The sequence below is a fragment of the Pleurodeles waltl genome, chromosome 9, assembly GCF_031143425.1.
Source record: "Pleurodeles waltl isolate 20211129_DDA chromosome 9, aPleWal1.hap1.20221129, whole genome shotgun sequence".
Classification (NCBI taxonomy): domain Eukaryota; kingdom Metazoa; phylum Chordata; class Amphibia; order Caudata; family Salamandridae; genus Pleurodeles; species Pleurodeles waltl.
In genome coordinates, this window is record NC_090448.1 from 382916118 (window position 1) to 382932845 (window position 16728).

Here is a 16728-nt window from a genome sequence, read left to right on the forward strand (position 1 = left end):
TGTGGCATTTGGATTGGATCAGAGTCTGACTGAAATAAATCCTTTACTCTCTGCCAATATTCATGCTCTGGCACAGGCCATTAGTTAATACACTACTTGAACCTGATCTCTTGATCCTTTGATCTGATCTGTAAGAAACTGTACCTACCTTCTAGACCACATGGGTATAGCTTTTGTCTGTGGTGACGGGCCTTGAAATGGGGTAGGGGTTGATGACAGTACTGTGCGAGGGCCCACGCTGTTCCATGGGGGCCGCAGGCACCCCAGAAGAAACCACAGCTATCTTAAACAGCGTCATCATGGAATGTAGGAATTAAACGGGATTTGTTTCTGACACCGGAAATTCCAGCAGGCTTGGAAAAGGACAGGCATCGGATCCTAGAACAGGGCTGAGAATTGAATGGCAAGGGCGTGGGACCAAAACTGGAATGGGTACTGGACCAGAGGAGGTATCCACTGGAAGGGAAGGGGAATGGTACATAGTAGGTGAGTCGCTGTGTCATCTTTTCTTTCTGTGTTTCCTTCTCTTCTCCTTCGATGGCTTTGAGGAGGAAGAGTGCACCTTTGACCCTGACCTGGAGCACGATTGGCGCCAAGCCTAGTGCTTATCACCACTCACATAAAGAGTTTTGTCTGCAAGCTCTTTCCTCAACTTGGATGTGCATGAGGCAGTGCTTGCAACAGGACTTGGAGTTGTGCTTCGGACTCTAAACACAAAGGCAGCCCTCGTGGAACTCTCAAAGGAGCATCTTTCAATGACAGCTGCAGCAGGGCAAAAAAGCCTGATCTTTTTTTATGGGGTTACACCCCTAAGCACTGCAAGACGCAGAATAATTTTATGAACTTTCACAGGAGGGAGCTCCGCATCCATGTCGAACGCTGTGAAAAAAAGTAACTGATGTGAAGGTGCTGGGGTGACGCAATATAGCTCCAGTGGTATCATATCTGTGCTGCAACCAATGTGAAAATTGAGCCTGCAGCACTGACCACAAGGGAGGGCTATTGCAAAGTTTCTGGATCAAGTCTCATATCAGAGGATCTTCAAACTGTGAGAAATCTGAAGACAGAATTATCCATCAGAAAATAATTGTAGTTGGCAGTGAGCACAGAAAGTCTAGAATGCAGGAGGATCCCCAGCATTCTTCTTGGGGATGGGGAGTGAAGAATCAAGTAACTAGCATGGATTTGAATTTCAGTTTGTCCTACAGGGGGCACAGGACCATTTAAGCTCATCAGGTACTTTGCTGGAAATTCCCTCTGGTCATAGATGAAGCAACCCCAGTAACGTTAATAGAAGGCACCTAATTTATATGTTTGAAAAGAAAGCATTACAGGGGAAATGGAAGCCTTGTGGACTTTTATTCAGATGGAATGCCGGCCTTCACACTAAATGAAGTACATTTGATTACTAAAGTACCAACGTTTTAGGTGGAACATTAATCTAGCATTTGTAATATAGCCTGCCAGTCTCCACAGATAGCAGCTGTTGGGAAACGCCAAAAATACCAAAAAAGATGTGTGAACCGCAGTAACTGCAAGAGATTCTAAAGGCAGCAAAAAGGAGCCAAGGCTCCTACCAAAAATACAAGGGTAATGTAAGGTAAGGTACTAGGAACTAACAGGAAGAGTACAGCGGAAACTGAGGGAGATAAAAAAACAACAGTGCAGGGTACGGAGGTTGGATGCCAACTAGAGTAACAGTGGAACCCCAAAGCAACTACGCAGAACGTTGCAAGGCAAGGGGCACATGGTGAGAAGGCCATTTATGCTGCAGCTACCCAAAGTACCCTAAAAGAGTATCATCCACCCTGGAAGTTGATTCTACCATGTGGAGGTTAGTGGTCTTGATTCTAATGGGTTTGGTAACCATCTTTCAAACCCTCCAGTCTTTCCCCTAAAGATATATCAATACCAGTTTGGGACAGTGTATGGGATGCCTGACTGTGTGCAGCACTAGTACAAAAGCCACTGAGCCAATTCCTCACACACATTTTGTGGGCCTGCCATCAAAAAGGTGTTGCAGGTGTTAGCTGGGTCACCTTTAGCTGGTTCGCCTCCTTCTTAAATTAACAGTCAATCATTTAAGCTTGTACATTTCAGATGCCAGTTTTTGATGGAAATGTATGAGGTTCTTATGAGGAGCCAAATGTCAGCTTAATTTTACTGAGCAAATACCTGAAGCCATAGCTGAATCTCATTTGTAGCCATGATATGTCATTTCAGTCTTATGTGGTTGATACCAAAATCTGTTAAACACTGAAAGAAAACACTCACGTATGACCTGTCTAAAAGACCTAGAGGACTGGATCAAGTAAGCCATAGCCTGCTCTAGTTACCGTGCAGGGTTATACAAGTTTCTGCAATTTATATTGACAGAATGTAAGAAGATGGAGGCCATGCGCATAAAGCTGATCTCAGTTAGGAGTCTGGCACTACGGTTGATGAAAGCCACTTGCCAGAGACACTGATGCACTCTGAGAAATGAAGGGCACAGTGGTGTTTAGTCTGTTTGACCACCTGGAAGACAATTTTGCTGAGGTAGTCAAAAATGGTCAGGAAGTCTCTCAACAAATCCATACGGCAGACTGGATACCGTAGACATGGTGGCCAGGCCATGGGGTCCTTCATTGCCCTGAGAAGACATGCTTGTCCAGGTTCTTTGGGCTTCTCAGGAGATGTCTAGGCTAGCCTTATGTATATGCCTTTTGAATTCTCTTGCATATTCTGTGACAAGACAGTCCCTATCCTGGAACACTCCATGACTGGAAGAGGAAGTGCCTGATAATTATGCCTGACACCTACAACCTATGATTTTCCAAGGCAGTACTCCAAAACAGGAAGTTCCATAGCTACTCCGGGGACTTATTTTTGGCAGCACCAGCCCTCCCAGCCCAGCTAACACCCCAAACAGTTTCATAGGCAGTACGGAGGACAAGGCAAGCCTAACGGCATACTGAGCCAGCACCCCTCCTTCTAATCCTCTTCCTCCCCCCACTACTGGGAAAGCTGCTTTATTTCTTTCTTACATCAACATTCAGAACTGGAAGGAGGAAATCATACATTCTACTGGCCTGGAAGGCTATTACAACAGACAAGTGGGTCCTCCACATTACAGAAGAGGGTTATGCCCTTTCCTTCTAACAGACCACACCCCAAATACATCCCTCTCAGTCCCTTCAGATGATCATGCTTATAGACTACAACAGGAAGGTGGTATGCCATGTTGCAGAAAGGAGCAGGAGCAGTTGTCCGAGAGCAGGAAATTGGCAGGGACATTATTCCCAGTACTTCCTAGTAGTTCTGGAAGAACAGCGGCCTGTATCAGATCCTGCAATTCAGTCTCTTGAACTTATATCCACTCAAGGAAAAGTTGAAAATGCTGTCCATATTTCAGGTACTGGAAGCGGAAGACTGAATGGTGTCCCTCACCCTGGAGGACACACATTTCCACATACCGATCCTGCAGTCTCACAGGATGCACTTGGGGTTCTTGGTAAGTTCCACCAACTACCATTTTGCCATCTTCCTGTTTGGACTAACATTGGCACTCAGGTTCTTCACCAGAGGTAATAAATGGAGGTGCTCTCTGGAAGTCGAGGAGCTCACCGCAGTTGGTGTCAAACCACCTGAATGTTACAGCATCTCTGCTGTTCACAGTGAGATTTTCCATCAACCTACGCAAGTCCCATCTAGAGCCCTGTCTGTGACTCCTGTTTATAGGGGCAGTACTGGACTCAACATCACTACAAACTTACCCTCCTCCCTAGAGGATCTAGGACATTCGATATATAATTCTGATGTTTCCAGCTCTGATATTAATTGCCTGCTAGGCCTGATGGCTTCCTGCATCCTACTGGTCACCATGCAGACTGGCACATGAGAAATCTCCAGTGGTACCTCGGTCTGCAGTGGTTCCAACATGGGGGTGTTCTGTCGGATATCATCAGAATTCCCCCTGGCTCCAGGACATTGTGGTGGATCTTCTTTGGTGGTTGGTAGAGGAGAACTTGGTTTCAAGGGAAATCCTTTTGCCCATCCCCTTAAGATGGGGTATGCACATGGAAGAAATGGAGGTCAGAAGCCTGTGGCCTTCGTAAGAGCAGGTGCTACATACCAACTTGCTCGAGCTGTGGGCCATTTGCCTGGCCATGGAAGCTTTTACTGCCCTTTCTTCACAGTCATTCTATCCAGATCTTGACAGACAACATGACCAACATGTGGTGAGTCAACAAGCAGGGAGGCGTGGACGGTCTGTGCTTGGGCTTGTGCACACTGGATCTTGCAGGCCGCCAAACCATCTGGCAGACTCCCTGAACACCAGAGTTGACAGCATGAGTTGAAATCATCTTGAGGCACACCGTGAGTGGCGCCTTCATCCAGAGGTGGTCCAAGATCTCTTCGCCCGTGGGGCACACTTTAGGTGGACCTCTTCACCAATGGTAAGATTGCAAACTTTCCACAGTTCTGTGCCCTCTAGGTAAGTTCCAGGGAGCCTTGAGGGAAGCAATTTGGTTGATGTAGATTTTTCACTTCACTACGTATGTCCCCACATACCTTTAATTCCTAGAGTGTTGAGGAAGTTGCTTAAAGATCGGACCCAAGTCATTCTGATTACTGATGACTGACCCAGGAGGATGTGGTATGCAGACTTGCTGCAATCCTCCCGGTGTCCCTAGCTCTAACTATCTCTCAGAGCATCCTCCTGCTGGTTCTGCATCCCAAGCCAAGCTCCAGAGCCTCCATATTCATGCATGGAGATTGAATAGGCACAGTTAAGTTTATTTTTCCTGCCACAGGTTGGTGAGGGCCATTATCCTGGTTTGTTGTGCCTCCACAAAGTCTGTTTATGCCAGATGGTAGAACCGCTTTGTTACCTGGTGAGCAAATGAGAGTAGGATCCTTTGAAGGAACACCTTTTGGATATTTAAAATTTTCTCTATTGTTAGCCCAATAACACTTCCTGGTTGGCACAGTTAGAGCTTACATTGCAGACCGTTCAACTTTCATTTGTCTTTTTGATCAACCATCTTTGTTCAAGTTCCCAATTGTTTTAAGGTTTTTGAAGAGGCAAACCTGTTTGCATCCTTCCTTTTCTGTCGAGCCCCTATGGAACCTTTGGTACTAATATTTCTGATGGGTGCCCTCTTTGACGTGACTGAAGTATCTGTTCAGTGTCACTGTGCGCCTGTCAACACTTTACCTATCTCTACCTGGACATGCTAGCCCTGAGGACTAAGGTAGGTTTCCTGCCAATGTGGTTACTCCATTTCTTATGGGGCAGTCCGTTATTCTTTTCACGTTTTTGTTTTTGTGTCCTGCTCATATCTCCAAAGATATGGAGATGTTACAATGGCTAGGCCATAATAGTGCATTCAGCTTTTACATTGATCAGATGAAGGAGTTTAGATCCAATGATCAACCATTTGTTGGTAGTGTAGACAGCAAGAAAGATAAAGCAGTCCAGATGAGGACTACATCATGATAGATCATTCTCTGCATCAGGATTTGCTGAGCTTCTGCTAAAAAGAAACCGTCAGAGGTAGTCCATGCTCATGCCACCAAACTGAAGGTATCGACCTGGGCACTGGCCAGGGAAGTTCCCTTGGCAGAGATTTGTCACTCAGTGGCATGGTTTCTGGCATACTTTTGTTAAGCACTATTGCTTGGATTTGGGAGTGAGAAGATATATCTATTTCGCTTTTTCCTTTTTGCAGGATTTGCTAGTCTGACCACTCCTTCAGACCCACAACCCGGAGACAGTACTGCTCTGATATATATTTGAAAGGCTGTAATAGTGTAAACAGCTTTTACATTGATCAGATGAAGGAGTTTCAATCCGATGATCAACCATTCAATGGTTGTGTGGACAGCAAAAAGGATAAAGCACTCCAGAAGAGGACTCCATCATGATAGATCGTTCTCTGCATCAAGATTTGCTGAGCTCCTGCTAAAAAGAAACCATCAGAAGTAGTCCATGCTCATGCCACCAGACTGAATACAAAAAGAAGGCATCGGCCTGGGCACTGGCCAGAAAAGTTCCCTTGGCAGAGATTTGACACGCGGTGGCCTGGTTTTCCGTCATACTTTTGTGGAGCACTATTGCTCAGATTTGGAAATGAGAAGGTATGGCTATTTCGCCTGTTCCTTTTTGCAGGAGTTGCTAGTCTGACCACTCCTTCAGACCCACTACTTGGAGACAGTACTGCTCTGATATCTATTTGAAAGGTGAGGAAAGTTACTTACCTATGGTAACAATCTTTTTGGTGTAAACTCAGTCTACATTATATTTCCAGTATCTTTTTCTCTAAAGGGATCCTATCAACAAGTCTCAAGTTACTGGGGTCAGTTTGACCAGGGTTGGTGTACATTCCAAAAGTGAAATTATGACTGCCTGCTTCAATGAGATGGGTACCAGGACCATGGTCCTTGAGGAATTAAATGGGTCGAGAAGGTCAGGAATCTGACTTTGCCACTATCCTGAAGCATGATCCTTCTATAGTAAATTCCCCTTTTCTTTACACGTTACAGCCATCAAGGTGAATATGAGGGTTTTAGTCAAGATACAGAAAAAACGAATTGAAACTGATAATTAAAAAACAGAAGAAAACAGGAATTAAAAGTGTTTTTCGTGTTTCCTGTGCAACAAATTTACGCACTTTGACAGAAAAACAGTGCTGGGTAATGTGGGTTAAAAGGAGAAAGAATCCCACAGAAGACTTTATGTTCTGAAAAATAACAGCTGGAAAATTGAAATTAAGTACAAAGATAGATGGTGTAGCTTCTTCACCGTACATATATTTGTATATTTATGCTTTTCTAAAGCACAGTTCACCCTAGGTGTGGCGTAGTATTGTATGCAAGTCTCAATACATTTGGTAGCCTTTTAATTTAATTGAAATATGTATTTCTTTACATATCCTGTAGCACAATACGCTCTACGAATACTGACAAGCCACAGAGATTGGAATACAATTTGAATACAACTTCAGATATCATTTGTTTGTTATTCTTGCTTTACATCAGCTGAGGATGCTTACATTTGTGTTTACATCACACATTTATTAAAAGGGTAATTCAAAGATGTGAAATTAGGGAAAAATTGTGAATTTTCGGGTGTTTTGACATAGGTAAGCCATGAGTGTTTCTATTTCTGTGGTCATTGGAATGTTTCTTGACAGGGAATCAATAAGCTCAGTTCGGGGTGTGAGGAAAATCACTTCCTGGATATGTTTTAGCTATATGAAGATTTAGATGGTGAAGGAGGAGGTTTCTCTAGATGCGGGGCTTGCTCTAACTTGATTTTATCTGCTAAGTAAGAGTGTTGTTTGGTGTTGGACTAGAGCTGAGCAAGCTGGTGAAAGCTGGAGCCAGACTTGAGCATGAAGCTTGACTCAGCTCAAGGTCTTGTTGGAACCTCAAGCCCAAAATGAGCGGAACTTTCATGTGACTTCTTCTTGCCACCCTCGCTCTACTCTCATGTACAAAGAGGTAAAAACAACTCATTAACATTTTAGGTAAAAAGAAGAGACAAATAAATAACCATTTAGTGATTTGTACAAAGTGAAACCAGAAAACCTGGATTAATCACGTCTTCCTCGTTTAACCAAATTGTGTTATTTTAGGCAACTATGTTATTTTACTGATTGTCCTTTTTCTTCTCTATTGCATATGAAAGCACCTTCAAATACATGAGTGCAGAATACCCACTGTACAAAAACAAATGTTGCTCTCTCTCTATAAGAATCTCGGCCACAGAAAGGGTTCACATGACAACTGTCTTGCCTCTTAGTTTACTAATGACACTGTCGCCAGGGTGGGGACGGGGGCAGGAATGGTTCAAGTTCATGTTTAAAAACTGTCACTTTTAATAAGTACTTCTCAGTGCAGTGCTATAATGAAACAAATGAATGTTTAAGCTTCCAAATATTAAATAAATGCACTTTTCTGATCTTGAAGAAACTAAGGGTGTGATTTAGATGTTGATGGTAACGGTCCCACCGTGGTCTTTTCAACTGAAATCCTGTCCGCCTCCATGACGGTTCACCAGCAATATTTATATGGTGGCGGTCCCATAGACGAACGCCGGCATTTGAGCCACTGTCTTTGCCAAGAAATTACACCTGAATCGACAGCAGGAGAGGGCAAAGTGTATGCCTTAGGGACCCCATCCGCCCCTTCCCGCTGTGCAGATTTGGATGTGTCTTACTGCCAAGAAAAAAGTGGCGGTCCGACCTCCACTTTTGAGTTGGCGTATTGGGGGAAGGGGGTGAAAACTCACCTTTTATTCCCATTCTACCTCCGTCTATGAGTGGAAAACACCTGCAGTTACTGCTGCCACCGACCCATGGAGAAAACACAGCCCCTCTATCGCCAGACTTGAAGGTAGGGATGCTGATTTGCCAGGGTACGTTGGGTGGGCACTGCACATGAGGCCGGGACTACTGCAGGCATATATATGTCACAGTAAATGTTTGAAAACACTGTGACATCCATATGTCGGGGAGACAGTTGTGTCACACATGGCTGGGGACAGACTGGTAAAACACGCATATCGCACACATACACAATTGTCATTGTTGTGTCATCATTCATTTGAAAGTGAATGCTGGCACCACAGTGAGGGTACACTAACGCTGGACAGCAGTGTCCATGTGTGCGCATTGCAAGGGGACCTGTATGGTTAGATTTGTGCTATCTGTTGTGTATATGAGTCAGTACATGTATGTGTGCATGTGTGTGGATTAGTTGTTTGAGATGGAGGGAGCTAGAGTGGGTGATGTGTTTTTTTTTGTATGTATGTCACTTGCATGTGAGACCAATTTTGTTCTGTATGTTGTGTTGCCATGTGACACATTCAGGTGAGTGTTGTTGTGTGGTGGACATTGTCATGATGTGTGTAGTTGTGCTATTATGTTAGCGTGTTTGTGTAGCTGAGTGTGTAGTTGTGTTGGTTGTTGTGGTTGTGTTGTGTGTGGGTGCAGTATCAATGGTGTGTGTATGTTGTGTCATGGATGTATGGCGGTGTGTGTTTCCGGCATGTACAGGTTGTGAGGTGTTGGAATGGCAATGGATGATGGTGTGTACATGGTGTGTTGTGTAATGTGTAGTGCAGGTGAATACATACGGCTAAGGGACAGTGTGTTTGTGTCACTTACTTCTACTCCAAAGCTCCTTCCATTGTACAAAGCCCATTGGGACCTGCCGCTTTCTCTCTCCATCTGCGATGCGTCACCAGTCCACCGCTTGCAGAACTGTAACATCTAAATACGATGGGTGGAACACTGTTGACTTGCCGGTCTTATTGGGTTCGCTGCTGAGGCAGCTTGGCGATAACACCACCAAGATCAGAATCAGGCCCTTATTCATATTTTATGTGATGTATGTTGCATCGTTTACCTGGCAAACGTTCATGGCTAGGCTCATGCTCAGGCTGTAAGAGCCAAACCAGACCCTTGGCTTGGCTCTGGCTCAGCTCACCCTGAAAATATGTAGACTCACCCACCCCTAGTATAAACTATGGATATTTTAATGTTAAGCATTTTTTCTTAGTCTGTCAGAACTGCCATAAAGTTAGATGTATATACTTTTAAATATGAGCTGTTTCTCCACTGATCTGCCTTGCTGTTTTGTGCAAGTTGTAGGCTAGGTTTGTATTCCTAAATTCACACATAGAGGGGAAGTACCACAGTGGTTCCAAAAGACCAATATGGAGGGAAAACAGTCAGCACCTGTTGATGTGTTTCTGACACAAATGTGCAATTATTGAGGTATCAATTTTAAGATGTAATTTATGGATAAAATGAAGTGATCATTATTGTTATTGGCAACTATCCTTTCCTTCAACTTTCTGCCCCCCTTTAGCGACCAGGCCAAGAAGAAGAGGAAGAAGAAGAGGAGATGGAAAAGAAGCCAGATCCATTGCACCAACTAATCTTGCATTTCAGCCGGACCGCCCTGACTGAGAAAAGGTGAGTGTTCGGCTAACCCAAATAGGCTGGTAAAGGGCGAGAAGATCATACAGGCAAAGACATAATAAAGTTGAATTGTGCAAGGACAATTTGGTTCTTTAGTAGAATGTTTATCCAGAACTGAAAAATCCAAAGTCCAGCAAAATCTCCTAACAGAAAGTATAGAAGTCAAATCTACAACAGATTACAAAATCACTTCAGAGAAAGCACAGAAGTCAAATCTACAACAGATTTTACAAAGTTAACTTTACCACATTTCATAAATATCACATTTTTAAATTGAAATCTCCCAGTTTGAATGAAAGTGCAGCTTATCAGGTTCCTATAATCTGACTGTGACAGACATTTTACATAAAATTCAATTTAGATATCCAGTTTTACTTGATGCAAAAAAGGAAAAGTTATTTACCTTCGGTAACAATCTTTCTGGTAGACATTTGATCTATCTGCATATTCCTCACCTTTGGATATCCCAGGTGCAGACTGGATCTAGAAACGTTTTGCATAGTTCTCTGGTGACGGTAGTTGGCAGAGGCTCCATCTCAATTTTGGAATTGGATCCTTGGTGATGTCACCGAAGTGGTAAAGTGGCCACCTCAATGCCTCAAAGTCAGTTCTCATCTGGTTTTTAAATCTTGTGTTTTTTTGTAGTGGGCGAGAATTATATCAGTTGTTCGTAAGTGCAGTGCAAGATTGTTTTTTAAACTATTTTTTTACAGCTATAGAATATATATATATATGAACATGAAAAATGTCTTTCCTTTAGATGGGGAGGAGGGAGGGTTGGTGAGAAATCTGCAGGTAGATCAAGTACCCAGCTGAAACATAATTACCAGCTAAGTAATTTTTCTTTCTGATAGATACTTCTACTAGCACCTTCCTCACTTTGAATATATTCCCTAATAAAAATAATTGAGGTGGTGGGTCTGAAAGGAACACTATAAAAGGATATCCTTTATTACTGAACGGGCAAAATGCCCATCAAAATGGTAATGTTTGGTGAAGGTGTAGAGAGATGCCACTTTACTGCTTTACATAAGTCCACCACAGGCACTCCTCTCGCTAGGGCTGTAGTGGCAGATTTTCGTCTGGTAGAGTGAGCCCAGATTCCGTCAGGAGGGTCCTTTTTACTATAGCATAGCAAATCTTTATGCACAAAAGAATCACATGAGAGAGGGTTCTTCTCTGGACTGTTGCCTTCGTTTTGCTTGTGTACCCTAAAAAGAGCTGATCTTCTGATCTCATCTCTTGTGCAGTCACTGTAGAAGCTGACCACACGTCTACATTCTAGTCTGAGCTGTTTCTGGTCCTCCTTTGGTGTGGTGGGGTTAAATGATTGGTAAGCTGATAGACTGCCTAAGATAGAAGGAAGAGGCCACCATTAGTATGATTCCCACCGTAGTTTTAGGTGCTAGCTTGTCCGGGAAGAAACATGGAAGAAATGGACAAACGTTTAAGGCCTGTTGTTCGCTAGTGTGAAAGACTGAAGTAAGAGCAACCAAAAATAAATATTTAAAAGTTATGAAATGCAACTGCCAACTGTCTAGCAGCACAAACGGAGCCCCCATCAAATAAAGTCAGAACTAAGTGCAAGTCCTATAGAGGAACAATAAACGGTGTTGGTGGAAGTTAATTTGTGAATCTCTTCAAAAGCAAACAACCACCTGTGACTTAAGGAAGAACAATTGATCTGGAATGCACAAAAAAGCTGGCAAGATGGCTATATATCATTTTACTGTACCCATGGCACCCTCTTGTTGGGCCAAAGGCAAGTAGACTGCAGGATGCTGGCTTAGCTTACCTTCAGAGCATGAATATTTTTGGAACACCAGGAAAAAAAATTACTGCTAGAACAGACAGAATTGATGAACGAGAAGCTGATAATATAACATTGACCACTTCCAGTGGAAGACAGAAGTCATTCAGATGGCTTTGCTCAATCTTCAGGAACATGGCGATTAGGATATAGAATGTGCCTTCCCATTTGGGAGAGGAGATCCACTCCGAGTGGAAAGCAAAACAGAGAATATTGGGAGAAGTGTGGAATGTCTGTTTCACACCCTTCTTGGCTAATCTGGGGCAATAAGAATGGCGTGGACACAGGATTGGCAAATCTTCCTCAGAACCTAAGGAAGCAAGGATATGGGAAGAAACACATAATGAAGCTGTATCACATTCCCCATAAGGCGCCCTGTAACAGAAGCTAAAGGGAACAGAGCATCAGGCAGTGGGTGTTCTCAACAACGGACCAGAATACCTCAACAGACGGCTCTCCTTCTACACCCCGGCCCGACAGCTTCGCTCCGTCAACCTTGCCCTCGCCACAGTCCCACGCATCTGCAGAACAACCAACGGCAGCAGATCATTCTCACACCTCGCCCCCAAGACGTGGAAGACTTTTCCCACCCAGCTGCGTCCAACCAAGGACCTCCTTAACTTCAGGAGACATCTCAAGACTTGGATGTTCGAGCAATAGCAGCTCCCATTGAGTGCTAGCCAAATTGCCCATAGTTCTAGCAGGTTGATGTGTTAACTCTGCACTTTGGGCAACCAAAGTCCTCTGATCTCCAGATGCCCCAGATGCATCAGAAGGTGGGCCATCTGTCACTATTGTATGACAGCTGCCATTCTTTTTGAGGATCAAAAAGTACAGAGAGTAGCACCCTTGTCCTTTTTTCCTGCTGTGGCATTAACTCTTCTGCTCCATTCTCTAGTAGGATTACCAGTTTTTGCTGCAGAATTCTCAGATGTTCTTCAGATTGACTGTCGAGGAAGTATTATAGAGGTTGCTGCTGGAAACGTATGATATGTCTCTTTTCTTCTATTTCTAAGACCCATTGGTCTGAAGTTATAGCCTTCCAGGCCTGTAGAAAAGAGAATACCTGTCCTCCTATTGGCCGTACATTTACTTCACAGCCAAACTACTGTGGCTCCCCAGGTGGTGATAGGAGAAGAAAGAGGAGGCAGAGGACTGGACTTGTTTTCCATGGCCTTTTCCTCTGCCTCTATAGTGGCACATGAGGTGATTGAGCTGCTTTTGCTGTGATGCTGATGAAAATTGGTGCTGTTTGTAAGGGTATCTCGTAGGAAAAGGTATTGGTTTGCAAACCAATGTTTAGTGATCAAGAAGGTATGATGCCTTCAGGGATCATAGTTCTAAAACTCTTTTAAGTGTGCAGTGATAGGCATGGCTAAGGTTCCCTCACTGTCTTGATAAATGTTGGATTAAAGAAAAGAACTGGTTGATTAGATGGAGGTGATGTTTGTAGAGCATCTGTTAAAATGTTAAGGTGGTGTTCTACAGGGGGAAGAGGGAAGTTCTAGAGTCTCTCACACGTTTTTCATTATTAAGGGAAAAACTGCTATTTCTGGTGTAACTGGACGCTGGGCTGAATTTACATCTGCTTCAGGAGAAGTGTCAAGTCCACCGGTTGTCTGAAAAGGTGTGAGGTCTGTGGAACCAGAAAGAAAAGGCATTAAAGATCCTTCAGCTTGTGCCCCAGCATGATCTTCATCCAAGTCTGATTCAAATAGATTGTGACTACGGTCCCAGTAATGACTGTGTGGGTCCCCTCTGTTCTATTCCTCTTGAAGTAGACTTTGCATCTTCCCTCTTAACCATACTTTTTTGACTAGTGAACTGGCGTCAGTGATGATAGTGGTGCCAGCACGAGGATGGTAGCCGGTAGGGGAAGCTGCATCGTGATAACACCGCCAGGAGGATTATAAATTGCACAGTCAGCATTGGAAGAGAGCAGAACGGAGTCCCATACAGACCCATGAGGCCACGTGGCACACCAAAAGGTCCTGCTGCTGTTTGAAATGTTCCTAGCATCTCTTGGAGGAACAATGCTGGATCTTTTCCCAGCACTGGAAACTAAGGGTAAGCCAGAGTTGGTACTGAGAAAGTCAGAGGCATTTGGGATACCAGTGTCGGCACTGGAGTCAGGGGAGTTGGCAAAGCCGGTTGAGAAGTCAGCTCCCCTAACTGTGGCTCCAGCAGAGCATGGAGCTGGATTGAAGTCCTAGGAATCCAACCTTTGGATTTAGATCTTCTGGGAGAAGAAAACGAGTGCTTCTTCTTTTTGTAATAACAGCTTTTTCCCGTGGATTCAATTGGTTGTATGCAGAACCGACGATGGCAGCCCCCATGTGCTACAGATTTATATTCTGGAAAAATCAGGGGGACGAATAATCTGACCAAGCAATAGAAAATGTTCTCATACCTCAATAGGAGGGGGTCCATATTGCGCTGTTACAGGAAACACACCTAACTGCTAAGGAGAGGTTGGCGCTGCAGAGGAGATGGAGGGGTCAGGCCTAATACACCACCTATTCAGCTTCTGCACAAGGGGTCCTTATTTGGGTGCTGCTCGGAGTCCCCTTCCAGAAAACTGGAAAACCGCTGGTAGACTGCCTGGTCAGGAGATAGAGGTGATTAACATCTATGCCTTGAATGTGGACCAGGGGGTGTTTCTGGAGAGCTTCTCCAGGGCTTTAGCACCCTACCTGGACTACTCAGTAATTAGGGGGTTAGACTAAAACTGTGTAGCTGATCCTCCATTGGACTGATCCCATCCCCCATTAAGGGACTTCCTGGTTAGCAGGACAGCTAGAATATTTGTTGCGCGACAGGCTCGATGAGGACTGGTTGATATTTGGCGTCACACACATCCACTGATCAGGGATTATTTCCTCATTTTGGGCCTGCGTGACCTTCATGTACGCTTGGATGCATTTCTGTGCACCCCGGATGTACATGGCTGATGCTTGAAACCGAAAATCTTGCTAAAACTACCTTCGATCACAACCCAGTACTCTTCCATTTGTTGTGGAATCAGATGCGGCCCTTTACACTTATGTGGAGACTGAAGCCGGAATCTTTAGAAGATCAGTTTTTTCAGGACACTTTAAGAGCTAGGCTAGCATTCAGCAGTATTTTAAGGACAATACTGGTACAGTGTATTCCCCGCAAGTGGAGTGGTATGCCTTTAAAGCAGTGATTAGGGGGATGTGCATAGCAGAAACAATGGGCAATAGGTGCACTCTTCTAGATGAAGTTGTGGCATCAAAGGCGAAATTGAGGGAGCTGGAGAACTGCAGACCGGCCACCCAGACCTACAGCAAGTCTTGCTTGATATCAAGGAGAGTTTGGCAGGATGAAAAGCTTTGGTGTTATGATAATAGAGAATATATGATACGGGCACATGCGGAGTGCAAACAGACTGGCTCAATCCTGGCTTGGCTCGCTAATCACGCTAGACGGAGCTTGATCACTATGGAACTTGAAACTGGCCTAGGGCTCCAGGTCTGTAGGCTGGCGGACATTAACCAACATTTCAGAGAGTTCTATTCTCGCCTCTATACGCGTGCTTCTGCAAATATGAGAGGCTCCATTGCTGATTTTCTGGCCCGATTACCCTTACCAGTTCTTCAACAGGAAGAGGCTAAAGAGTTAGGAGAGTATATAACACTCCAGGAAATAAGGATAACACTGAAGGGTATGGCGAGGTAAAACACCTGGGACAGACAGGTTCCCTGTTAAGTTCTATGCTTCATATACTGATCTATTAGTTGGTGGCTCTATATAGGGCAGCTAAAACTGCAGGCCACCATCCACCCATGAGGCATTTGTAGTGCCATTGCTCAAATCAGGGAGACCGCCACATGACTGTACAGCATATAGACCATTGTCGATGTTTAACATTGATTATAAAGTTCTTAGCTGATTTCTATCAACCAGGCTCTTCCCCTACAGGACCAAATTAATACATTCAGATCAAGCAGGGTTCATTTCTGGCTGCAACACAGTGATCAATATCAGAAGGCTGTTGACATTATTGGAAGCAGATACATATGACCGTAGAGAGGCAGCGATATTCACAATAGATTTTGAGAAAGCTTTTGACAGCTTGGAGTGGGCCTTTCTCTATAGAGTGATTGAGCGTCTGTGGTTGGGGTGTGATTCTCTAGCTTGTATTTAACTACTGTATATGTACCCTACAGCCAGAGTCAAAACTGGCTGTGTTATCTCTGAGAACTACGTGGTGGGCCGGGAGACCAGACAGAGCTCCCCTTCTCGCCCTTGGTCTTTGCATTAGCAATAGAGCCTCTGGCCTGTAGTGCTAGATCTCGCGGCCATTGCCAGGGAACTATTGGAGAACAGCAACGGTACATCGCCTTATATGTGGATGATCTGATCATATATATATTTATATTTTTGTTTTCTTTTTTTCCTCGAGTCCTCATATGTAACAAAAGACAGACAATAGAAGCCGCAACCTGGTCCGGCCTTGGTCAACGCCCCGGTCCTCCAACAATACTAAGGGAAAGAGTGGCCCTCATCAGCCTTGGGGGGCGGACGGGGGCAGAACCAGTCCGCCATCATCTTCCTAGCTGTTGCGTCTTAATACTTGATCATTGCACTGTTAACAAAATCAAATCTCAAGTGTTGAACCAAGTTGTGTCTAGTTAATTCACATTGGCCTAATGCCTGGAAGAGATGGTTCTATAAAACAACGAAAAGGCTTACCACATTCTATGACGCCTATCCAAACCATTACTACAATCTAAGTCAGAGATTCTCTTAACTGACAACAACCAGTCCCTGTGGGTGGGAGGGAGACTAGAGATCCACTTGATGCATATTTCCTGCCGGGCTATCAGAACCAAATAAAAAAAAGAGATGCATCAGGGGTCTCTCCAATCTATCGTGCACACTCCTCTCGGCAGCCTCATATAGCTCAAATACAACCATTGA

The 16728-nt window shown here is 44.3% G+C and overlaps 1 protein-coding gene across 8 annotated transcripts in view; it reads left to right on the forward strand.

Annotated features, from left to right (window-relative positions):
- RYR1 (ryanodine receptor 1) overlaps window positions 1–16728 on the forward strand; it is a 1068376-nt gene that overhangs the window by 812992 nt on the left and 238656 nt on the right. For all 8 annotated transcript variants that reach the window (XM_069206982.1, XM_069206985.1, XM_069206986.1 and 5 more), the window contains one exon: window positions 9862–9968. In XM_069206982.1, coding sequence (XP_069063083.1) covers window positions 9862–9968 — 107 coding nt within the window. The remainder of the gene's footprint in view (window positions 1–9861; window positions 9969–16728) is intronic.